Here is a 25,241-nt window from a genome sequence, read left to right as displayed (position 1 = left end):
ATCAGCATGCTTCCTTCCATCTTCCGATGAGAAGTATGTAATTCATTATGTTCTCCTTTTTGCCTTGGCTGCCAGAAAGTTCAGATCCAAGTTTACTGGGAAGTCAGAGTAATGCCTCTTCCATCCGCCCTACCACCACTTCAGCTCAGGGCTTAACAATCTCTCACCTGGGCTTTTACAACAGACTCCTACCACTTGCCCTGGACCCCATCTCCACCCTCCTCCACTCACTGCCCTAGGGAGCTTTGTAAAACACAAATGTGATTTCCATTACTTCCCTCTCAGAACCTAAACAAGCAAAGAACACCAAAAAACTAAATACCTTTAGGAGCTTCTCACTGCCTATGAGGTTGTTACTTGGCCTGTGGGGTGCCTTCCGTATTCCCCGGGACCTTACCTTTTCGGGGCACCCCACCCTGACTGCCTGACGACTTCCTCCAGCCACTGGGGTCTGCTCTCCCCTAATCCAGGAGGGAGGAACTGCTGGGAATTAACCCCTTGGGTACAGCCTGGTAAGAGTTGGTGTCTAGATTCCTCCCCCACAGCTGTCCCAGCTCTTAGGAGGAATGGAGAAGGCATGGTCTACACGGGATGCCGAATTCTGAAGCAGGATTAAGCTCTGGTTGTCTGCGGTGGTAACTTGCTCAGAACACACCCTTTGTTGCACTGGCTGCCCTCCCTTCCCCAACCCTGTTCTGGTGTTTCCTTCGGTCACTGCCAAATAAACAATTTGCACTCAAATCCTTGCATTGGGGTGGGCTTCTGAAATCTAAGCAGGGATTATGCCAAAATTCTGAACAAAGCATTCAAGGCCATTCAGACAGAACCTTAACCCATCTCCCCAGCACACCCCACCCTCCTCCTGGAGCCCCACACAATGCACTTTCTCATGGACCTCACACTCCTCTCTGCCATGTCTGTGAGCCCCTGCTTATGCAGACCCTTCTGCCTGCCCTTCTCTTCTCCCTCTTCTTCTAGGTTCACTGCCAACCTCCTATTATGTGCCACCTTCCAAAGTGCCTAGGGACTTCCCTGGTGGTCCAGTGGTTAAGAATCCACCTGCCAATGCAGGGACACGGGTTCAAGCCCCAGTCTGGAAAGATCCCATATGCCTTGGAGCAACTAAGCCCATGTGCCACAACTACTGAGCCCGGGAGCCCTATGCTCTGCAATGAGAAGCCATTGCAATGAGAAGCTCGTGAAACACAACCAGAGTAGCCCCTGCTCACTGCAACCAGAGAAAGCCCACATGTAGCAACGAGGACACAATGAAGGGGGAAAAAAAAAGCGCCTAGAACTCTGCTGCAGTCCATGGGTCACAAAGAGTTGAACACAGCTGAGCGACTGAACTGAGAACTCTGCACAGAATTTTCCTGAAGCACTTATCACATAACAAGGAGACACTGGGTCCCCGGCCTCCCCTACTGAACCAGGAAACCTCTAAGCTCCTAATCATCCTGGTCTCCAGCATCTGGCAGGGCGCTTGGCACAGAGCAGGTGCCCACCAAAGGTAGGCTCCACCAGGAATTAAACAAATGGCAGTTACTTAATTGGGCCTGAAGCCGGAACATTTGGTATCTTCTCCTCTTCATGGCCTGGCTTTTCTACTTCAATTAGAAGAACTTTGTCTTTTATTAGTAAGCTACGTCAAATCCTGTTTAGAAGAGATGGGGTACAAACAAATGAATCACTAGGTGACTGAATTACAGGTCTCTACCGAGCACTTGCTCTGAGGACCAGATGGATGATCTCTTCCCGAGTGACTGTTTCAAAGACAGGGCTGGAGTCCCGCCACCCCCACCACCCCCCTTGCCCACTCCCCTGCCTTCAGCTCCCCCATACCTTGCTGTCCTTTAGGCGGTCTTCCTCCTGGGTGGCTGGGATGATTTTCAGGGTGATGGATCCCTGGGACTGCGCCTGAAAGGAGACAGCACATGACCATATCATCTCCCAGGTCTAACCCTCCAGGACATCACATGTTACCTCCCAGATCTGGAAACTCACATGCAGAAGGAAAGTTAGACATGCGGCCTCCCCTGTGACCCGCCCTTCTGCAGTGGCACCCAGCTGAATTAACTCAAGCATTTTTATGGGACAAAGGGACAGAACACTTTTCTCTTTTTTGGCCACGCCATGCAACTTGCGATATCTTCGTTCCCTGACCAGGGATCGAACCTGAGCCCCAGAGAATTGAAGGCGTGGAGTCCTAAGCACTGGAGCACCAGGAAAGCCCCCAGAAGATTTTAAATGAGAACTCAAGAACAATGCATACAACAAATACAGCTCTCCCTCTCCCTCCTGACCTCTAGTGCCCCCAAGCGCTGCCCTTCTTTTCTCTTGGGTTATTTTCACATCATCGTTCAATTTCATTTTCCTGCTTCTTGCCTGATTTGGGGCTGGTTCCCAACCAGCACTTCCCTGTTGACCTGCATCTTCCCAGTCGCAGGCCACTCCATCTTCCCCAATCTCAGGTCCCCCTCCCTTCTATCAGAGACAGATCCTGCACCCCACGTGGGGACCCATGGGGAAGCACATGTCGGCCCACTGGAGCACATCTCACCCAATGCTGTCCCTGATCCCGCCTCACTCTGGAATATGGGAGGCTGGTGCCCCGAACCAGGGGAAAAGGAGAAGGGGGCAGAAAGACTGAAGGGTCTGCCTATAACCAGGGTCCCCTATAGCAGGGGTCTTAAAGAGTGGGCCTCCAAACTTGAGATCCCATTTCCCATTGAGATCTCATTCCATTTCTACCCCTGCAAACCATTAGAAGTTAGCAAACAGTGCCGTGTTGGGAGAGGATGCCTGAGGATTATAGAGGTCAGAACTATGACACGGGCTTTTTATAATTTCAGTTTCGACTTGAATTCCCAGAATGGACTGAGAAGGTTGTTTCCATCCCAGCACTGGCTACCCTAGAATCCCCTCGTAGTTGTGAAGTACAATGCCCTCTTCCGGATGTTTACATCCTAATGACAACCACGTCTTGGTTGAGAAACCATCCCTACCCCTATTGTACAGGAAAGGAACTTAAAACTTGATGATTTGATGACTTGTCCATCAAGGTTGCACAAGGCACCCCTGGTAGCTCAGTTAGTAAAGAATCTGCCTGCCAATGCAGGAGATCTGGGTTCAATCCCTGGGTCGGGAAGATCCTCTGGAGAAGGAAATGGCAACCCATTCTAGTATCCTTGCCTGGGAAATCCCATGGACAGAAGAGCCTGGCGGGCTATAGTCCATGGGGTCACAAAAGGGTCAGACACAACTTAGCAACTAAACCACCACCACCACCAAGGTTGCACAACTGTAACATGATGGAGACAAGATTCTAACCCAGGACCAGCTGACCCCAAAGCCCTTGCTCTCCTGTGCTACAGCCTTTTACTCCATATTCCTCAGCTCTTTGGAAGAGGGGACCCTTTCAAGAGGGTCTTCTAGAAGGGTCCTCAGAAAACAAGGCTGTGGGTAGGGAGGACAGCTAAGCTGAAGACAGGGTCTGAGAGGCAGGTGGTCTGGACAACAACCCCCACCCCCTGCCCCAGTGCAGGGCACACGGTTAAGGTCACTAGGCCTGCAATCTCCCCATGAAAACAGAGAAACTGGGCTAGATCAGCCCTAGCTCCAGGAAGCACCCAGCTCTGGATCTCTGAAGAACCACCGCACCCCCAGCTCACGCATGGCACGGACCAGAATCTGGCTAATCTCGTCGGGCCGCTTGTGCAGGACTGTGATCCCGTTCACTTCCCGGAGCTCGTCTCCAACGTGGACCAGGCCTAGGAGACACAGGGGCTGACCGTCAGCACAGCAAGGGGGCCAAGGTTCCCAGAGTGTGAAGTTTTGGGCACCTCTGGCACCCACCTACAGAACCCAAGCAGGGGAGATTCAAGGCTTAAAGGTAGTGGATGGGACTGGGATGAACTTATCCCCAGGTATGCTGGGTGGCTCACCCCGAATCACAGCCTCACAGCAACCTGGTAAAACCCCTCAGTTTACAAAGAGTCAGCTGAGATTCAGAAAAGCGATGCAGCTTGCCCAAGGCCACACTGCTAAGAAATAATGGAGTCAGTGCACAGACGCAGTTACTTGGCTATAGAAAGCCTATGTTCTTTCTGCTGTCACCTCTGCTTCTTTAAAAATATCATTAACTCTTCCCCTTCCTGTGTGTACAGACATAACTCCAAGGACAGCCTTCTCCAATTTTACATGAAAACTGAAGGGCACCAGAGAAGATGGAGTCAAGAGTGTCAGGCACACCCGTCTGTTGGCCTCTGCTTTAATGGCAAGCAACTCTGCATATGGGCCCTATTTGCCACTCAACAGACACCGGTCCAGAAGCAGCAGCATCACCCAGGATGCAGGAAGGGCTGCAAAAGTCTTGGGCATCCCCCCCCCCCCCCAAGAGCTGCTGAGTCAGAATCTGCATTTTAACAAGACACTCGGGCCATTTCCGTGCTTGTCAATGGGAGGCACTGGTCTTAGGGCTCCCACCACAGTGGGCCCCAGGCTTTCGGGGGCAACACTCCCCTACACCAGGAGATCTGCCTCCCCACTTAGTCCTCCACACACCAGAGATTCTTTTTCTTTTAACTTTTTATTTTATATTGGAGTATAGTTGATTAACAATGTTGTCAGGTTCGGGTGTACAACAAAGTGGTTCAGTTACATATGTTCATGTATCTATTCTTTTTCAAATTCTTTTCCCATGTAGGATATTACAGAGTACTGAGCAGAGTTTCCTGTGCTATATACAGGAGGTCCTTGTTGGTTATCTATTTTAAATATAGCAGTGTTTACATGTCAGCCCCTAACTTCCTATCCCCCATCCCGCCCATCCTCTCGGGTAACCATAAGTTTGTTCTCTAAATCTGTGAGTCTGTTTCACAACAGTAATTCTTAACCTGTTTTCTACTCAAACAAATCTGGGCCATGAACACCCTCCCCGTGGTAACTGAGGCTGGCTAAGACAGCTGGGGTGTCAGGAAAGGGTGTCTTGCTCCCCAGTTAGGATTTACCCACCAAGCTCAACTACCACAATCCCCACGCTAAGTCAACGCACAAGCCCTCCTGATCACCCCCAAACGACTCCATGCCGGACCTATTTTCAAACAACTAAATTTTCTACTGGGCTTAGGAAGGAGAAGAGAATTCCAGTCCCACTCCCAGAAAGTAAAGCACACCCCGAACAGGTGAGCCAATGGGAGAAGGAAAGGAGACCCATGACCAAAGGTGGAAGGCTGGGGGGACCATAGCCATCACCATGGCCAGGCCGGCACTGACGCCACTCACCGCTCCGGTCTGCTGCACCCCCTCGCATGATCCTGGCCACCACAACAGCCCCTGAGTGCTCATCCCGCCGGATGGTGGCCCCCTGCATCAGAGACAGAGCAGGCAGGCCCCTGAGAAGCAGCCTCGAACCTCATGCTCTGACTCTCTGGACCGGAGAGAGCCTCCCCCTCCCACCCCTGCCCCTCCCTCTGCCACCCCAGGGGGGACAGCCCAGCAGGCACCCTGCCAAGGTGAGGGCAAAATAAAACCAACATCTCACGCTGTCACAGCCTCATGTGACAGGTGAGCGACAGGGGCACAGAGAAGGTAAGCAGCTTCAAGGTCACCCAGCTTTCTGGGATGCCGAATGCAGTGTTTCCTCTATCACATCACAGCCCTTGCCTCTTGCAAAGACATTTAATCATGAGGAGAATACGTGCCAGCAAATTCTCAACCTGCCTTGAGCCAATCACGGGGTTGCCAGGCCTTCTGTTGTTGCCAAGGGGAACCAACTATGCCCCAGCCGGGGCTTTGGGACCAGGACGTGTCCCCTAAAACATGGCAGAGATGGTGTCTAGGATGAGAAGGGCACTTAACGAGCTCTCATGCACCAGGCAGGCTGGGCTATGGCGGGGCAGGGCAGCAGTCAGGAGCTGGATGGCCCTGGGTGTGAATCCACTCTGTCATTTACTAAGAACAATGGCCTTTTAGCAAGAAAGCCTCTCATCCTCTCTGCAACTGTTTCCTCTGGGGTGTGGGAAAGCATTTGACTCTCAGGGTTGTTGCAAGGTTAACATCAGATAATGCAGTCCAGGCACTTAGTACACAGTAGGTGCTCAATATGGGCTTCCCCGGTAGCTCAGCTGGTAAAAAATCCACCTACAATGCAGGAGACTTCGGTTCAATTCCTGGATTGAGAAAAATCCCCTGGAGAAGGGGTAGGCTACCCACTCCAGTATTCATGGGCTTCCCTCGTGGCTCAGACGGTAAAGAATCTGCCTGCAAGGCAGGAGACCTGGGTTCGATCCTGGGTCAGGAAGATCCCCTGAAGCAGGGCATGGCAACCCACTCCAGTATTCTTGCCTGGAGAATCCCAATGGACAGAGGTGCTTGGCGGGCTACAGTTCATGGGGTTGCAAAGAGTCAGACACAACTGAGCGACTAAGCACAAGTGTTCAATACATGCTAACCACTAATTATTGGCTGTAAGTGCAAACACACTGGCACACTTAATCATTAACTTCATTTGAAGTCCTTAAAATGAATGTTGCTGGAAAGAGAGACCAGCATCTAAGAACCCTGTGGCTTCTTGCCCCTCAGACCATCAAACTTGGCAGCATCTCTATCCATCCTCTCCTCCTCTTCCCCAAGTCAGCCGAGGGGATCCTCCTGGCTAGGCTGGTCCCTCCATCTCCCTCCCTCCCTCTCCTGCATTCTCAATGCCCCCTCCCCAGTGGCTCCTTCACCTGGTCCTAAAAATATTATCAAGCCTGTCCCATCATTAAAAATGTGGCAGCCCCATCCAGTGGATGCCAGTCTCCATTCCTTCAGAGCAAGCTTCTCAAAGAGGCAGCACGCATCTGCTCTGACTCACTCCCTGCCAGCCTCAAGTGCACCAGCAAAAGGACCAGCGACCGCGAGCTGCCATCTCAATCGCCATGCTCAGTCTCCTCTCTCTGATCTTGATTCGCCCTTTCCCTGGAATGCTGTCTTAGCCTGGGCCCTGGTGACATCCCTCTCACTGTACTTCTCAGTGACCAACTGGTCTCCTTGGCTGAGTCTTCCTATATCTGTCTTTTAAATGCTGATTAAAGGGCCAGCACTTGGCCTCTCCTTGTCTCTTTCTATACATGCTTCACCCAGGTGGTCTCAGCCTCTCAGGTGGGATTGTAACCCCTTCTGGATGCTGGCAGCTACCAAGTCCACATCTCTACACACCTAAGCCTTTATCTCCTGGACATCTCCACTTGCGGGCACCCAGACCTGTTGAATTCAATGGATCCTAAGTTTCTCTTTATTCCCCCTTTTGAATCACGGTCCCACTGCCCACCTGTCATCCCAGCTGGACACCTTCGCCTTATATCCAAAATGCCTCCACAGTCTCCTGCCCAAACTGGGGCAGTCACAAAGTGACATTAGTTTTATTTCTGCTGTATTTCTTGGATTCCTCTTCCCTCTTCCCACAAACCAAGGTCAAGCTCTGCCTCTGAACCATATGTATGGTTCAGAGGCAAATAAGTCCTCTGCAAATAAGCCCCCTGCTTCTGGTCTCGCCCTCCAGGTGACTTTCTACTTCATAGCCAAGGTGATTTTTCAAACTGAAAATCTGACCATTTCTTACTTAAAACCCTTCAGTGGTCCCCCACTACCTTCAGAGTCCAGGCAAGCAACTGTGGGTGACAATCCAGGCTTTACACTCTCCTCATGATCTGGCCTCACCTCTGTCACGCCTGACCTCCAACTTGGCCAGTTCCCTGAATCTACCACACCGTTCACCTTCCCATGGCTCTGCTCATGCATTTCTACTGGTAGAATGCCCTTCTTCTCCCCCTTCCCTCTGGAAAAATTCTGTTCTTTTTCTAAAAACAATTTAGCATGGGCATCACCTCTTCCAGGACACCCCAGTTACCACCTCCTATAACTCTTAGAGGGCGACGACTAAGTCTGTTAATTTTTTTGGCTTTGCCATGGAGCACATGGGCTCTTAGTTCCCCAACCAGGGATTGAACCCGCAGCCCCTGCATTGGAAGGATGGAGTCTTAATCACTGGGCCACCAGGGAACCCCATAGACTAAGTCTTTATCCTCTCTGAACTGCCCGCACCTAACATGGTGCCTGGCACACAGGAGGGTTTGCTGAGTGGATGGATGACTGCCCCCATTGTGAAAGTAAAGAACCAAAAGCAGAGGAGAACCCTGGGCAGTTTGCAGAAGTGGTTCATCTGAGGTCACTCGGTGAAAGTTGACAGTGAAGAAGGCCAGCTGTGGTATTCTCTAGGGCACGCCCTCCATTCTCTGGACTGCTGCTACTTCCCTCCATCTAATAAACAAACCTGTCCCTTAGCTCGGTAAATCAATGCTGAACCGGGACCAAAACGATAACAATCTGTCAGCTGCAAAGAAGAATGGCTGCTACCCTAGGTTTCCTCGGAACTCAGAATAGAGGTTGGCCAACTTTTTCTGGAAAGGATCAAGTATAAATGTGTTATGCTTTGCAGGCAACACGGATTCCGTTGAGTCTGCCGTTGTCATGTAAAGGCAGGGCCCCCAGACGACATGTAAATGAACTGGATGGCCAGGCACCAATAAAACTTTATTTACAAACACTGACTGGGTTGGGTTTAGTTGTTGGATCATAGTTTGCCAGCCTCTGGTTCAGAGCATGATGATCAGGGCTCCCCTGAACAGTTGTGCAGGTTCTTGACTGCACAAAGGAGGTTGGCCACAGCAAAGGGAGGCTGAATCCACCCAGAGAAAGGAGTACTCTGCACACAGTGGTGTCACAGGGACTAGCGGCAGCCCTGACAAAGCTGCCATCACTTATTCCAAAGACTGCAGTGGGGGGTCCCTTCCTGGGTTTCTCAGTGGGTGGGTGGGAAACAGGGAGAGCATGGGGAAGAGAGGTGAGAACCACATACCAAGGGTTCCTTGTTTTTCACCAGGCGGACAATCTTCACTGATTCTTCATCAAAATCCTCGTCGATGTTGTCGGGCAGAGGGGGGAGAACGGGGTCAAAATTCTTCTGGGCAACTGTGTCGTGTACCATGAGCATGGCCTGTCATGAAAGCAAGATAACAGAAGGGCTAGCCTCCAAAGCACACGGGGGTCTGGGGGACCTGGCCAGGGGGCAGTGGTTTGGGGTCCCGGATCTCATGCCAGAAAGATGACCTCCCCAGACACTTAGGCTGAGGAACCCTAACTCCAAAATCTCCTTTCCTCAGTTTCACGGCCAAGCACTCCTCCTATCCCCACCCCAGGAGACACAGATGCATGGGTGGGCAGGGACTGTGGCGTGACTACCCTGAGGTGGGGGGTGGACAGCAGCTGGAGCAGCTCCCTCTCGTCGCTGTGCACGGAGGCAGTCTGCAGCTCCTCCATCACCTGCAGGGGAAGGAGAGAGAAGGCCACAGATGGTTGCAGGTGCTGCAAGCCTCCTGGGAGTCACCCAAGCAGAAACCCTGCTCCCTGGGTCCCCCAGCCGCGACTACAGCACCAGGGGGCATTGGACCCTCAGTCACCCCAGGACTGTGGCTCCCAGGGAAGTCATTCCAGGGATCAGAGAGCATGAGAAGCCTCTGTAGGCTAATCCTAATGGGAGCTAATTTATGAAGGCTTTCCTGGGTGCTGTTTGCCTCACGTGGATTAACTCTCACAACAAACTAGACGGAGCAGGTATTATTATTTGGCCATTTCACTGGTGAGAAGTAAATGAGAGAGATTAAATATTCTGCCCAAGGTCCCCAAGGTAGTGAGTGGCACCACCAGGACTTGAACCTGGGCTTATCTAGCTCTATTGTCTCTACCCTCACCATATTTTCCAGATGAGGAAATTGGGGCTCAGAGAGGTTGAGTGATTTGTTTAAGGCCACACAGCAAATATTAGAAGCAGTGCTGAGCCTAGGAGCCTGGCAACCTGACCTGCTCCTAATGGCATCTCACAGGCAAGAAAGGCAGGGAATCTGCCCCCATCCCTCACTAGGCTATCTGTTGGGGTGACGTGATTTTATTCAGAAACAGGCTTTAGTAATCAACTAGGATAGCTTTTTCAATCATGTGACACAAAGGACAGGTTCACAAGAAATAAGGAAGGATTCCTTTAAAAAAACAAGAAACCTGGGAATTCCTTGGCCATTCAGTGGCGAGGACTCGGCATTTTCACTGCCTGGGGTCCAGCGATCAAGGCCCAGGGTTCAATCCCTGGTGGACCCCACAAACCACACAGGAGCAGCCAAAACAACAAAAAACAAGAAGCTGCAAGTCCCTGGACCCAGGATGTCACACTGGGCCTCCACAAAGCACAGATATGCAGTGTGCATGTTTGACCTGTTCTTGTCGCCAGGCCTCAACTGTTTGGGAACTGCTCTCATCACAGCTGGGAAAACAGACTTTCTCAGGAACACACAGTAAGTGGGTGTCACCATGTCGCCACGGCCCCTGGCCCTGTCCAAAGCTCACCAGTTTCTCCCTGACTATTAGGAGGCCCAGGGAAGAGGTGAAGGGGAGGAGACTTTCTTCACCTTGGGGCTCCTGAGCCTGATGGTCCCTTGCTAAACAATGGCAAGCAGGCCAGATGAAGGAGCTAGGGGTGGGAGAGGGGCTGAGGCCAGAAGGAGAAACTGGGGGCTTACATCCTCGGCGAGGGCCACAGCGCTGTGCAGGACGGGGGTTGGACTTTGCCTCTCGTAATAGCGAAGCTTCTCGTGAATCTGCAAACATAGCCGAACTCAGGCTGGGGCCTCCCAAGGCAGTTGCCCAGATGTACCCTGGATGTCACACAACCCACCCACAGCTGTGAGGATGCCTGGGGCTGCAGACCAGGTCATTCAGAGGGCAGCATAAGGGAAAGACTTTCCTGGGGCAGAAAGGACTTTACCTTCATTAAATAACTGAGGCTTTTTTCACTGAAAACATCCCTCAGAAAGCCCATCTCTTCCTTGTGGTTGGAGTCAGGTCTCAGCTGAGAGGTCAGTAGTGCCAAGGTTTCATGCAAACCTGAGGATGGGGTGAGAAAAACACAGTAGAGTCAATTCAGTGGCTACTTCCTGCCCCGGGGACCCCGAGCGGACCCTCCAACCATACGTCAGCCCTGCCGGGGGCACATTTTCTCCCCCGGCTCTCATTCCCAGGGCTCCGAGCCAACACCGCTGGCAGCTGCTTTCTTTGCTGCCCCGGGTTGCTGGGCAGGCTCTTGTCTTCAGGACTGTGGCAGGCCCGGCCCCGAGAGACACTCACCAGAGTCCTCAGACAGCACCGGCATGTCTGTGCTGCTTAGATCTCTGCCTGTGGATTCTGGGAGAAAAAGAGGGGATGGGGTGGGATCTGAAACTCTGGCAAGCTCATTCATTCAACAAACAGTGATTACGCGTGTACTGTGACTGTCCATGACCAATTCGGGGACAGAAGGGATGGGAACAAATCCTCCACTCAGTTTTTTCAGAGAGGAAGGAAAGAAAACCAAGTTTGCTGAGTCCTCCCAATGTGTCAAGCACTGTCCTGGTGATTTCATATGACATTTTTCTTAATCTGTTCAAAGCCCTGAGGAACGGACGTTAATATTTCCATTTACCTGATGAAGAAACAGAGGCTGTGGAGAGGGGCGCTCAGTAAATTGTAGATCAGAATCTATACTCCATTGGCCCTTCCAGGCAGGTATCAGATGAGAAGTGGTCCCTGCCTGACAGCGGGTGCTCTCCTCCACAGAGCCCCCTCCTCTGTGGCCTTCTAAGGGGCCTCTCTCAAGTCTCCTGACTGTCAACAAGTACCTGGCTGGGCCTACAAGCCCCTCCTTCCCCACCATTCCCAAGCCCCAACCAGAAGCGATCCTGCCCCCAAAATAGAGCGTAGAGAGGAGGTGGAGAGAGGAGAGTCGTGTCTACTATGCCGGCGGGGGGAGCCCTATCTCGGCAGGCCCCCCAACGTGTTTTGCAGCACGTGGATCTCAAAAAGTCCTCTTCAGAAGGGGATAAGGAAGAGTAATGATTCATTCATTCCGCAAACATGGAGCCAGCCCCGCAGCGCCCGCCCGAGTCCCGCGGACACCAAGATGCAGAAGAATGGTCCCCGGCCCTCCAGCCACCGCCCCGCCCCCCTACGCCAGACTCACCCTCTGGCTCCTTCGAGCTGTGCCCCCCACTCCCCCAGGCAGCCAAGCACAGACTCCGGCTCGCTTTGGGAAGGAACCTGTGGGACCACAAGGAGCGCGGCTGGGAGAAGGCAAGGCAGGACCTGGGGGACGCTGGGGGCTGTCTCGGAGGATCCGGGCCGGCAGGAAAGGAGCGGTGCGCATGGAGGAGGGGGTAGGCGCGGAGAGGAGGCCAGGGACGGAGGGGCGGGGACTGAAGCCCCCCCACCCCCACCCCCGCTCTCACCAAGCTGGGGGGCTTCCCTGGGCCGCGAGGCTGCCTGTGCCTGAGAGGTGGGTCTCAGCCCATCCTCCCCTCCTGCCGGACCCCTACGGCTCCGAGTCCGTGGTCCATCGCCCGCGCCGGTTCCTACCTGGACGAGCCGGGATCTCAGCTCCAGACCCGGAGCCGCGCGGGTGCCGGGAGCCTCGGCGGCCGCTGGCTCCGCCTTCCCGGCCCCTCCCTGCCGCGGCCGCGCGGGCGGGGGTGGCGGAGCTGGCGGAGCAGGAGGAGGCGAGGCGTGGGGAGGAGGAGGAGGAGGGGGAGGGGGGCGCGCGGGGGGGAGGGGGAGGGGCGGAGGGCGCCCGCGGCGTCTGGCACCGCCAGTCCCCTGCCGGCCCCGGCTTCGCTCTCCCGCGTTGTGCCCCCTCCTCCGTATCCTCCCACCCGAGCCTGGAGGAGCTCCCTGCCTGTGTCCCCAGTCCGGGCACACAGCCAGCCTTCTGTCCGCCCCCGTCGCCCGCACATTACCCACCCCCGCTCCCCACCCCCGACACACACACACACCGGGTGCTGAAAGGTGGACGCTTGCTTAACACAGATTTCGATTTTGCAAACATTTATTGCGCGCCTTCCAAGTGCCAGGCGCTGTGCCAAGGGCTGGGGGTTCCGCGAGCACCCAGGCCGGGATCCTGGATTTGAGAGACTCCCCGGCCCGGAAAGGAGGACCGGTCAGACGCCAGGGCAACTCGCTGCAACAATACAACGATGCTGGGAAAGATTTATCGGTGCGCGGGGCCCTGGGGGAGCGGAGAAAGGGGAGAGGAGAAGTCGAGTCGGGAAGACTGCAAGGCTCGATTCTGCCCGGCTGTAGTAGGCGGGGGTGGATCTGCCGGGAAACGGCGGCTCGTGTGCAGGGGCTTCTCCTGGGGGACCTGCTCTGAAATAGCCCTGACCATCACTGACTTTTATTGTGCTGTCTCTATGCCGGAGATACTCCTCAGACCACTTCGCATCGCATTAACTCCTGTGCTAGAGACAATTATTGTTTCTGCTACGTGATTGAGGAAAACTGAGGCTCAGGGAAAAGGACGTGTCTGGAGCGAGAGGGTAGGAGCTGCGGGATGAGTGAGCAGGTGGTTGTAGGTATTTGAGGGTGAGGAGTGGGCCAGTGAACCTCCTCCCCGCGCCCCCAGCACGCAGCACGTACCCCGAGCATGGACCCAGGGGTTAAGCATGGGAGTCCATCTAGCGCTTCATCATGGAAAGGAAATGGATCCACAGGCCTCCACAGCCTGTGTGCCTGGGGAGGCTGTCAGTGGCAGAATATGTCATGATCACATTTCCCCTCCTTCCTCAAAAATTATCTACACCAGTGCTTCTCAAAATGTAATGTGATTACAAATCATCTGGGGGTTGTGTAGGGCTGGCGTGGCGCCAGATGCTGCATTTCTAACAAGCTCCCAGGTGATGTGATGCTTCTTGTCTTAGGACCTCACTTTGAGTAGGGAAAGACTACTTGAGACACGTTTTTACTAGGGATGCTTAGTCAGAGAGATATCATGAGCAGTCTAATATAGGGTCAGCTGACTTTTGACATGAGCACCAACAAATGTGCTGGAAAATCTAGATATTCTGGGATGGAGGAGTCAAGCCCAACCTCACACCACGTACAAAGTTCAATTTGAGTGGGACCATAGGCATAAGCATAAACTAAATTGAGAAAGCATCTAGAAGAACGCATAGAAGGATATTTTCTCAATCTTTTGGAAGCCGATGATTTCCGAGAAAGGACATAAAAAGCATGGACTCAAAAAATCTGACAATCAAAATTTTAAATTTCTGTTTATCAAAAAAAAAAAAAAAAAAGTCAAGAAATTAAATAGGCAATCAGCAGACTACTCATAATTTATATATGACAAAAGATTTGTACCCTGAACAAAGAACTCCTGTAACTCCATGATAAAAAGGACAAACAACCCAACCAAAAATCAGGCAAAAGGTATAAACACACACTTCACAAAAGATGATGTATAAACAGCCAATAAGCAAACATATGAGAAAGTGCTCAACCAACATTATTTGTCTTCAGGGAAATGCAGAGTAATCCACAAGCAGGTACCACTTTGCATACACTGGAGGAGAATGAGGAACACGTGAGGACTGGAAGCATTTGAAACCCAAACTGCTCTGTTACGAGTATTTCATGGTACAGTCACCTCCAAAAGCTGTTTGGCAACATCTTCAAAAACTTAAGCATACAACTCTCCCATGATGCAGCAATTCCACCTCAAGATATTTGTCTGAGAGAAATAAAACCTCTGTCTACAACACCTGTACTAGAATCTTCAGTACATCTTTATTCATAATAGCCAAAAAAGGGAAACAATTAAGGAAGTCTATCAACAAGTGCATGGATAAATCGTGGTACATCCTACAGAGGTATAGTGACTCATCAGTGAAAAGAGACTATCAACATTATTCAAAGATTATCCCCACAGTGCAATAACATGGGTGACTGCCAAAACAAATTATACTGGGTGAAAGAAGGAAGACACGAAAAATACATACTGTTGGATTCTTGTGGGGTTGTGATCTTGATGTTGTCACTGTACTCAGAGGCCTTGACTTGGCTGGCCCAGAAACTCAGTTTATTATTATTATTACTATACAAATTACCCCCAGAAGAGAAATACTAACAGTCTGACTTTAAGGGGAGGTGTCAAAAAATTGTTCCCTCAGGGAGCACCAGATAGTTCTGCAGAAGAACTCTACCAAACATTTAAGGAACAGTTATCCTGAACTCTTCTAGAACACAGAAATAGAAGGAAATCTTCAAAATTCTTTTTATGAAGTGATTGATAGCATAGCATTGATACCAAAATCTGCCAAAGAAAGCAACACACACACACATCAATCCTAGACACCAGTCTCATTTATTAAAAAAATCCTAAAAACTATATTGGGCTTCCCTGGGGGCTCAGACGGTGAAGAATCGGCCTGCTATGCAGGTTCAATCCCTGGGTTGGGAAGATCTCCTGGAGAAGTGAATGGCTACCCACTCCAGTATTCTTGCCTGGAGAACTCCATGGACAGAGGAGCCTGGTGGGCTGCAGTCCATGGGGTCACAAAGAGTCAGACACGACTGAGCAACTAACTTAAAAACTGTATTAGCTGACAATATCACCAAAACACCAGAAGAATAATACAAAAGTTCAAGTAGAGTGTATTCTAAAGTTTTAATACCTGGAAATTAAATGGCTTAATATCTGGAAAATCTGTTAACTCCATATAAGGTAATCCATTAATAGAATAAAAAGTGAAATTTTCATATTATTATGTCCATAGATTCTGTAAAGGCATTCATATATGACTTTTCAAATATGTCTTTCAGGGAATTCCCTCACGGTCCAGTGGTTGAGAATCTGCTCTCTCACTGCCAAGGGCCTGGGTTTGATCTTTGGCCAGGGAACTTAGATCCCACAAGATGTGTGGCAAGGTAAGCAAACAAACAAAAAACTTTCAAAACTGTATATCCTCTCCTACGTATATACCCAAGAGAAATGAAAACACCAAAACTTATACAAGAATGTTGAAGCAGTATTATTCATCATCGCCAAAAGCGTAAAAAATCCAAAGGTCCATCAATTGATAAAGAGATAAAGAAAATGTGGTATAACCAATCAATGGAATATTATTTAGCAATAAAAGGAAATGAAGGGATGTCCGTGGTGGTCCAGTACTTAAGAATCCATCTTGCAATGCAGGGGACACTGGTTCGATCCCTGGTCCAGCAAGATTCCATACGCTGTGGAGCAACTAAATCTGTGCACCTGTGCTCTAGAGCTGCTCCACAGCAAGAGAAGCCACAGCAATGAGAAGCTCACACACCACAACAAAGAGTAGCCCCTGCTGGCAACAACTAGAGAAAGCCTGTGTGCAACAAAGACCCAGCACACCCCAAAATAAAATTCATTAATTACTTTTTAAAAAAGGAAATGAAGTATATGTGCCACAACATGGAAGAACCTCAAAACATAATGCAAAGTGAAAGAGGTCTGTCCCAAAAGACCACATATTGTATGATTTCAATAATATGAAAATTCCAAAATGGGCAAATCTATAGCGACAGAAAGTTGGGAGAATAAAGGCTGGGAGGGATTGATAATGGGCGTGAAGTTTCTTCCTAAGATAATGACAATGTTCTAATTAGATTTATAGTGATTGTTTTACAATCTAAAAAACCATTGAATTGTATACTTTAAATGCATGAAATTTATGGTATGTAAATTACAGCTCAAAGTTGCTTTTGTAAAAAGTAAATGATCTATATCCTCCAAATAAAAGACAGAAACTGTCAAGATAGATTTAGAAAGACTTAACCATATGTTAGCTAGCAGAAACTCACTCTAAACACAAAGACACATGTGTTAAAAGAAAATGAATTAAAAAAAAGACTTAACTGGGAAGTACAGAAAACTGAATAAGGAATAAGAAAGCTGGAGTGACTACATTAACATAAGGCAAAGTGTTAGGCCCTCAGCCGTGTCCGACTCTCTTTGACCCCATGGACTGTAGCCTGCCAGCCTCCTCCATGGGATTTTCCAGGCAAGAATACTGGAGTGGGTTGCCATTTCCTTCTCTAGGGGCTCTTCCCCACCCAGGTATCAAACCCATGTCTTCTGCATTGGCAGGTGGATTCTTTACCACTGCATCACCTGGGAAGCCCCAATATAAAATAAAGTGGACTTCAAAACAAGGACTACTGCCAGGGATAAAGGGATAAACTGATGAGGGATCAGTTAATCAAGAAAAAAATATATATATGTATAAAAGAAAATGTATCAACCCCAAATGTGTGTGACTGTAATAGTCAAATCTCAAGGTGCCTAACCACCACCAGAGTAATTTAACATCACTCTTGGTATGTTGGCCAATATGGGTAAATGAGAAAAAGAAATAACAGGCATAAATACTATAAAGAAGGAGGCAGCACAGATGATACATGTTATGTGTAGAAAACCAAGGGAATTGACTAAAAGTAGAAATAGAAATGATGGGAAAATTAAATAAGATGTCATAGGACACAATTGATATTAAAATTCAATGACTTTTCTATGAACAAAAAGAATTATAATTCATAATGAAAGAAAAATTCCAAACTAAAATATTTAATCTACCAAGATTAGATTAAATACCAAGTTCTAAACTGCATAGGAAAAGTAATAATAGAAGACCTGTTGATATATGGTAAAGGACAGACACAACAAACTGCAACTCAGGGAAAAGTGCAGTTCAGTACCATAAATACATCAACTCATTCCCAGATAATCTCTAAACCCAGTGCAATCTCAATTAGAATATAAGGAGAGTTTGCAAAAGGAACTCATTAAATGGTACAAAAATTCATCAGGAAAAATATGCATTGGTGAGTAGCAGGAAAATTCTGAAAAGGAGAAGTTATGGGACTGGACTTGGGGGTGGGAGTGGCACTAGCCCTTTCAGATATGGAACATTTCTGAGATGAAAAGTATTTTTTAAAATTTTGTGCAGAAGAAACGATCAACGGCTAGACAAATAGAATAGAAAGTACAGAAATAGTCCTCATATATATGGTAATTTAACTTTTAAGAAAGATGACATTATAAATAAGTTGGTGGGGAGAAATTACTAAAAAAAAATAATGTAACTACTTGCAAAAGAATCAAACTGGACTACTTTCTCACACTAGATACAAAAATTAGCTCAAAATGGATGAAAGACAAATGAATCCATCAAACTTCCAGGAGAAAACCAAGGCAGCATACTCTTTAACGTTGGTCTTTGCAATATTTTTTTGGATTTGTCTCCTCAAGCAAGGAAAGCAAAAGCAAAAATAAACAAATGGGGCTACATCACAATAAAAAGTTTTTGCACAGCAGAGGAAACTTATCAACAAAAAACTGCCTACTGAATAGGAGACAACTTTTGCAAATGATATATCTGATAAGCAGTTAATATCCAAAATATATCAAGAATTCATACAACTCAACATTAAAAAAAAACTCAATTAAAAAATGGGCAGAGAACTAGAATAAACATTTTTCCAAAGACAAGATGTAGATGACCACAGGCACAGGAAAACAGACTCAACGTCACTAATCATCAGCGAAATGAAAATCAAAACCACAATGAGATATAACCTCACACCTGTGAGAATGGCTACTATCAAAAAGACAACAAATAAATGTTGGCAAGGATGAAGAGAAAAGGGAAGCTTCATGCACTGTGAGTGAGAATGAAAATTAGTGCAGCCAGTATGGAAGACAGTAAGGGGGGGGTCCTCAAAAAATTAAAAACAGAACCATACAATTCAGCAAGTCTACTTCTGGATATTTTTCTGAAGAAGAAAAAAACACTAATTCAAAAAGATATACGAACCCATATATTTAATGCAACATTATTTACAACAGCCAAGATATGGAAGCAATCTAAGTGTCCATTGATAGATGAATGAACAAAGAAGATGTGGTATATATGTGTGTATATATAATATATAATGAAATATTACTCAGCCATAAAGAGAATAAAATCCTGCTATTTGCAACAACATGGATGGGCCTACAGGTATTATGCTAAGTTAAAGCCAGACAATGACAAGTACTATATGATTTCACTTGAATGTGAAATCTAAACAGCAAAACAAATGAACAAACCTAAAACAGAGAAAGACTCATAGAAAAAGAGAACAAATAGGTAGATACCAGAGTTGGGTTTCCCTGGTGGCTCAGATAGTAAAGAATCTGCCTGCAGTGTGGGAGACCTGGGTTCGATCCCCAGATTGGGAAGATCCCCTAGAGAAGAGAATGCCTACCCACTCCAGTATTCTTGCCTGGAGAATTCCATAGACAGAGGAGCCTGGCGGGCTCCAATTCATGGGGTCACAAAGAGTCAGACATAATACTTCTACTTTCAGAAGGGAGAAGGTAGAAAAATGAATGAAATATGTGAGAGAGAGATTAAGAGGTAAAAACTTCCAGGTAAAAAATAAATGTCAGGGAAATGAAATGTACAGTATGGGGAATATAGTCAGTAATATTGTAGTAACTTTCTATGGTGACAGATGGTAACTAGACTTATCATGGTGATCATTTTGTAATGTATGAAAATATCAAATCCCTATGTTGTGCACCTGAAATTAACATAGTGTTAGATGTTTGGATGAATGAGAGATTAGAGCTGGAGAGCTGAGGAGAGGGCCGAGCCCCAGGACAGAAAAGGTGACTCAGGGCAGTGTTGGCCAAGATGATCGGAAGCCCAGCAGGGTCACCCACCCACAACTTGGTCAAGACACTCCAGCCAGGGCAGCTACAGATGGAACAGGAAGATGAGCTTGATGCCAGAGGAATGAATGACTTGGGTGGGGGTGTATCTTTGGAGAAAGAGAAGAGTACAGGAAGCGCACAGTTCAGTGGCCCCTGATCCTCAAAGAGGTGACAAAGAATCTGCTTCAGGCTATAGACCTGCATCCTTTGGTTTGGCATTCATCCCAGACACTGAAGAGAACAGGGAATAATTCCAAGAGGAGAAATGGGCTGATGCCCAGACATGGGGCTCACCAAGAGGGTAAGTCAGAAGGTCTGAATAAAGGGTGGGCTCAGCCAATTTACATCTCAGTGAGAATTAGGGAAAGTACCGTAACTTTGTTGGGGGGGGTGAGATTTTTTTTCGAAGGAGTTAATTTATTTATTTTTGGCTGTGCTGGGTCTCACGGCCTGGGTCTCAAAGCTGTCCGTGGGCTTTCTCTAGTTGTGACAAATGGGGGCTACTCATTGTGGTGCATGGGCTTCTCACTGCAGTGGCTTCTTGTTGCGGAGCACCGGCTCTAAGCACTGGCTCAGTAGTTGTGGTACACAGGCTTAGTTGCCCAGCGGCATGTGGGATCCCCCCGGACCAGGGATCGAACTCATGTTCCCTGCATTGGCAGGCGAATTCTTAAACACTAGACCATCAGGGAAGCCCCCCTTTTTATTTTTGGAGATTTCTGACAACTTTTTCCTCTTTGTTGTTTTCCTTACTCCATCTCCAAAAAAACACAAAGTTTAGATTTGTGAAATAAAATGGGCTCACGGAGCATAAACAAGACAATTTCACAAATTAATACAATGTGTTTTGGGGCTCCAAAATCACTGCAGATGATGATTGCAGCCATGAAATTAAAAGACGCTTACTCCTTGGAAGGAAAGTTATGACCAACCTAGACAGCATATTAAAAAGCAGAGACATTACTTTGCCAACAAAGGTCCGTCTAGTCAAGACTATGGTTTTTCCAGTGGTCATGTATGATGTGAGAGTTGGACTACAAAGAAAGCTGAACACCGAAAAATTGATGCTTTTGAACTGTGGTGTTGGAGAAGACTCTTGAGAGTCCCTTGGACTGCAAGGAGATACAACCAGTCCATCCTAAAGGAGATCAGTCCTGGGTGTTCATTGGAAGGACTGATGCTGAAACTGAAACTCCAATACTTTGGCCACCTCATGCGAAGAGTTGACTCATTGGAAAAGACCCTGATGCTGGGAGAGATTGGGGGCAGGAGGAGAAGGGGACAACAGAGGATGAGATGACTGGATGGCATCACCTACTCGATGAACTTGAGTTTGAGTAAACTCCGGTAGTTGGTGATGGACAGGGAGGCCTGGCGTGCTGCGATTCATGGGCTTGCAAAGAGTCGGACATGACTGAGCAACTGAACTGAACTGAACTGAAACATCTATGTAGCCACCCCACCTCAGAAGTCCCCGAGTGACCTCTGGAGATCACATCGTCCCACAAGGACAGCCACTACACTACCTTGACTTTTTTTTTCCCTACCTTGACTTTTGTAGGAATCACTTCTGCTTTCCAGTTTTTCCATGTAAGTATATATGCGTGCATGCATACGTGCTAAGTCCCTTCAGTCATGTCCGACTCTTTGCAATCCTACCGACTGTAGCCTGCGAGTTTGCCTTGTCCGTGGGATTCTCCAGGCAAGAATTACTGGAGTGGGTCACCACTTCCTCCTCCAGGGGATCTTCCCGACCCAGTGTTCAAACTCACATCTCTTCTGTCTCTGGCACTGGCAGGCAGGTTCTTTACCACTAGCACCACCTGGGAAGCCCAAGTATATATATCTGTTTTTACATTTCATCTAAATGGAATCAGTCTTTTATATGCCTGGCTTCTTCTACTCAACATTATCTTTTTTTAATGCGCTATCTATGTTGTCTGTAATGTGCATGACACTCTGTGGGTGTGTCTCTTTGCTCTTCATGGCATCTTTTGATGAACACTTTTTCATTTTAACAAGTTCTGATTTATCAGTCTTTTCCTCTGTGGTCTGTGCTTTCTGTGTCTGGTTGAAGAACTCTTTCTCTACCCTGAGGCCATGAAGATATGTTCTATAATCTTTGAAAAGCTTCATCATTTTTCCTTTTACATTTAGTCTTGTAATCTGCCTAGACTGACTTGTGTATGATGGGAGGCAGGAATCAAGCCTCATATTTTTCCAACATGTCCCAATAGTACTTACTGAAAAGAATACCCGGCCCCCATTGCTCTATTGTGCAACCTTTGTCACCCCTCTAATGTCCATATTGTACCTCCTTTGGACCTAGGGAAAATGGGTCATGCCGCAGGACACAGACTTTAGCACTTCACATATTATAAGCAACAAACACCTGTTAAAAAACATTGGCGGTCCGGTGGTTAAGAGTCCACCTTGCACTGCAGGGGATACAAGTTCGATCCCTGGTCTGGGAAGATACCACATGCCACAACAGCTAAGCCCATGTGCCACAACTACTGAGGACTCTAGTGCCCATGAGCCGCAACTGCTGAAGCTCATGTGCCTAGAGCTTGTGCTCTGCAACAAGAGAAGCCACCTCAACGAGAAGCCTGCCCACCAAAATGAAGAGTAGCCCACTCATCACAATTAGAGAAAGTGTGTGGAGCAACAGGGACCCACCACGGCCAAAAAAAAATTAAATAAATCTAAAACAAGAAAAACACCGAGTGTGTTTCTTCACATTTGGAAGAATGTGTAAATATTCTCATTTATCTATTTCCCATCCTTTTGTTTCTATCTGCTTCATCCTGGGTTGTTTCTTCTGATACATCTTTCTGTCTATACATCTTTCTACACTATAATCATTTCAGCTGTGTCTAATTTGAAACTCATCAGTTGGCTTCTTAATTTAAATGATTGTATTTTTTCAGTTCTAGAATTTTATGCTGCTCTGTTTCCAATCTGCTATGTCATTTTTTATACTTTCCAGTTCCCTGCCAAAAATCTCTAGCCTGACTTTTACCTCCTTGAACATAGTGAGGATGGTTGTGTCAAGGCTCTTCCTCATGTTTTCAATATCTGGACTCTTCAGGGGTCTGTCTCTGTTGTCAGCTGTCTCCGCTCACTCTCACTTATGGAGGCCTGTCTCCTCATACACCTGGTTATCCTTGATCATATATTGGGTTTTATTTGAAAAAAATTTTTTTTAATTATTGGAGGCTTATATTGATGCTATTTTCCTTCAGAAAGGATGTTTCATTGGTATCTTTATGATACCTAGAAGTAGGGGCCAGGAGAGTGTTACCAGACCAGGACCCTTTTATTATTATATTTATTTGAGTTTAGTTGATTTACAGAGTTGTGCCAGTTTCTGCTTTATAGCAAAGTGACTCAAATATATATATATATGTATATATATTCCTTTTAAAAACCTTTTTCCATTGTGCTTTATCCCAGAAGGTTGGATACAGTTCTCTGTGCTGTAACTGTAATAGTTAGCTTCTATCAACCTCAACCTTCCTGTCCATCCCTCTCCCTTCCCCACTCCCCCTTGGCAATCACAAGTCTGATCTCTATGTCTGTGAGTCGTTTCTGTCTTGTAGATAGGTTCATTTATGCCATGTTTTAGTTTCCACATGTAAGTGATATCAAATGGTATTTGTCCTTCTCTTTCTGATTTACTTCACTGGATGTGATAGTCTCTAGTTGCATCCTTTTGCTGCAAATGACATTATTTCATTCATTTTTAATGGCTGAGTAGTATTTCATTGTATATATGCACCACATCTTCATTACACATTCATTTGTTGATAAGCATTTAGCTTGTCTATGTTTTGGCTATTATGAATAATGCTGCTATGAATATAGGAGTGCATGTACCTTTTGGAATTATAGTTTTGTTCAGATATATGCCCAGGAGTTGGATTGATGGATCGTAAGGTATTTCTATTTTAAGCTTTCTGAGGAAATTTCTATTTTTAGCATACTGTTTTCCATAGTGACTGAACAAACTTACATTCCCACCAACAGTGTGGGAGGGTTCCCTTTACTCCACATCTTCTCCAGCATTTGTTATTTGTAGATTTTATAATGATGGACATTCTGACTGTCCCCTTCATGGATCACAGCCTTGTCGTGGCAAAGGGGCTTGAATAACTCAATGAAGATATGAGCTATGGCATGCAGAGCCACCCAAGACAGATGGGTCAAACAAGAGATAAGAAAGCCTTCTTAAGTGAACAATGAAAAGAAATAAAGAAAAACATAGAATAGAAGAGACTAGAAATCTCTTCCAAAAAATTGGAGTCATCACGGGAACATTTCTAGGAAGGATGGGCACAATGAAGGACAGAAACAATAAGGATCTAACAGAAGCAGAAGAAATTAAGAAGAGGTGGCTAGAATATACAGAAGAACTATACAAAAATGTCCTAATGATGCAGACAACCATGATGGTGTGGTCACTCACCTAGAACCAGACATCCTGGAGTGTGAAGTCAAGTGGGCCTAGGCATTACTACAAACAAAGCTAGTGGAGGTGATGGAATTCTAGCTGAATTATTTAAAATCCTAAAATATGATGCTGTTAAAGTGTTGCACTCAATATGTCAGCAAATTTGGAAAACTCGGCAGTAGCCACAGGACTGGAAAAGATCATTTTTCATTTCAATCCCAAAGAAGGGAAATGTCAAAGAATGTTGAAACTATCATACAGTTGAGCTCATTTCACAAGCTAGCAAGATTATGCTCAAAATCCTTCAAGCTAGTCGTCAGCAGAACCTGAACTGGGACCTTCCAGATACACAAGTTGGGTTTAGAAAAGGCAAAGAAAGCAGAGATCAAATTGCCAACATTTGTTGGATCATAGAAAAAGCAAGGGAATTCCGGGAAAACATCTACTTCTCCTTCATTGATTACACTAAAGCTTTTGACTGTATGGATCACAACAAACTATGGAAAATTTTTTAGGAGATAAGAATACCAGACCAACTTACCTGTCTCCTGAGAAACCTGTATGCAGGTCAAGAAGCAACAGTTAGAACAGGATATGGAACAACAGACTGGTTCAAAATTGGGAAAGAAATACATCAAGGCTGTATCCTATCACCCTGCTTATTTAACTTATATGCAGAGTACATCATTTGAAATGCTGGGCTGGATGAATCACAAGCTGGAATCAAAATTACCAGCAAAAATATCAACAACCTCAAATATGCATATACCACTCTAAGGGCAGGAAGTGAAGAGGAACTAAAGAGCCTCTTGATGAGGGTGAAAGAGGAGAGTGAAAAAACTGGCTTAAAACTCAACATTCAAAAAACGAAGATCATGGCATCTGGTCTCATCACTTCATGGCAAGCAGAAGGGGAAAAACTGAAAACAGTGACAGATTTTCTTTTCTTGGGCTCCAAAGTCACTGCAGATGGTAACTGTGGCTATGAAACTAAAAAACGCTCGCTCCTTGGAAGGAAAGCCATGACAAACCTAGACAGCGTATTAAAAAGCAGCGACATCACTTTGCTGACAAAGGTCCGTATAGTCAAAGCTATGATTTTTCCAGAAGTCATGAATGAATGTGAGAGTTGGACCATAAAGAAGACTGAGTGCTGAAAAA

General features: G+C 47.1%; 1 protein-coding gene across 1 annotated transcript in view; it reads right to left on the bottom strand.

The window, feature by feature from the left end:
- Positions 1–12,189, bottom strand: part of MPP3 (MAGUK p55 scaffold protein 3) — a 28,417-nt gene extending 16,228 nt beyond the window's left edge. The window contains exons 1-9 of the mRNA XM_065909283.1: positions 12,086–12,189; positions 11,215–11,271; positions 10,856–10,974; positions 10,611–10,688; positions 9,283–9,363; positions 8,900–9,037; positions 5,284–5,365; positions 3,685–3,770; positions 1,843–1,917 (exon numbers count right to left, since the gene is read on the bottom strand). Coding sequence (XP_065765355.1) covers positions 1,843–1,917; positions 3,685–3,770; positions 5,284–5,365; positions 8,900–9,037; positions 9,283–9,363; positions 10,611–10,688; positions 10,856–10,974; positions 11,215–11,239 — 684 coding nt within the window. The 5' untranslated portion in view covers positions 11,240–11,271; positions 12,086–12,189. The remainder of the gene's footprint in view (positions 1–1,842; positions 1,918–3,684; positions 3,771–5,283; positions 5,366–8,899; positions 9,038–9,282; positions 9,364–10,610; positions 10,689–10,855; positions 10,975–11,214; positions 11,272–12,085) is intronic.
- Between the last annotated feature and the right edge of the window lie 13,052 nt (positions 12,190–25,241).

The sequence above is a fragment of the Muntiacus reevesi genome, chromosome 18 (genome assembly GCF_963930625.1).
Source record: "Muntiacus reevesi chromosome 18, mMunRee1.1, whole genome shotgun sequence".
Taxonomy (NCBI): Eukaryota; Metazoa; Chordata; class Mammalia; order Artiodactyla; family Cervidae; genus Muntiacus; species Muntiacus reevesi.
This window is presented reverse-complemented; position numbering and strand designations above follow the sequence as displayed.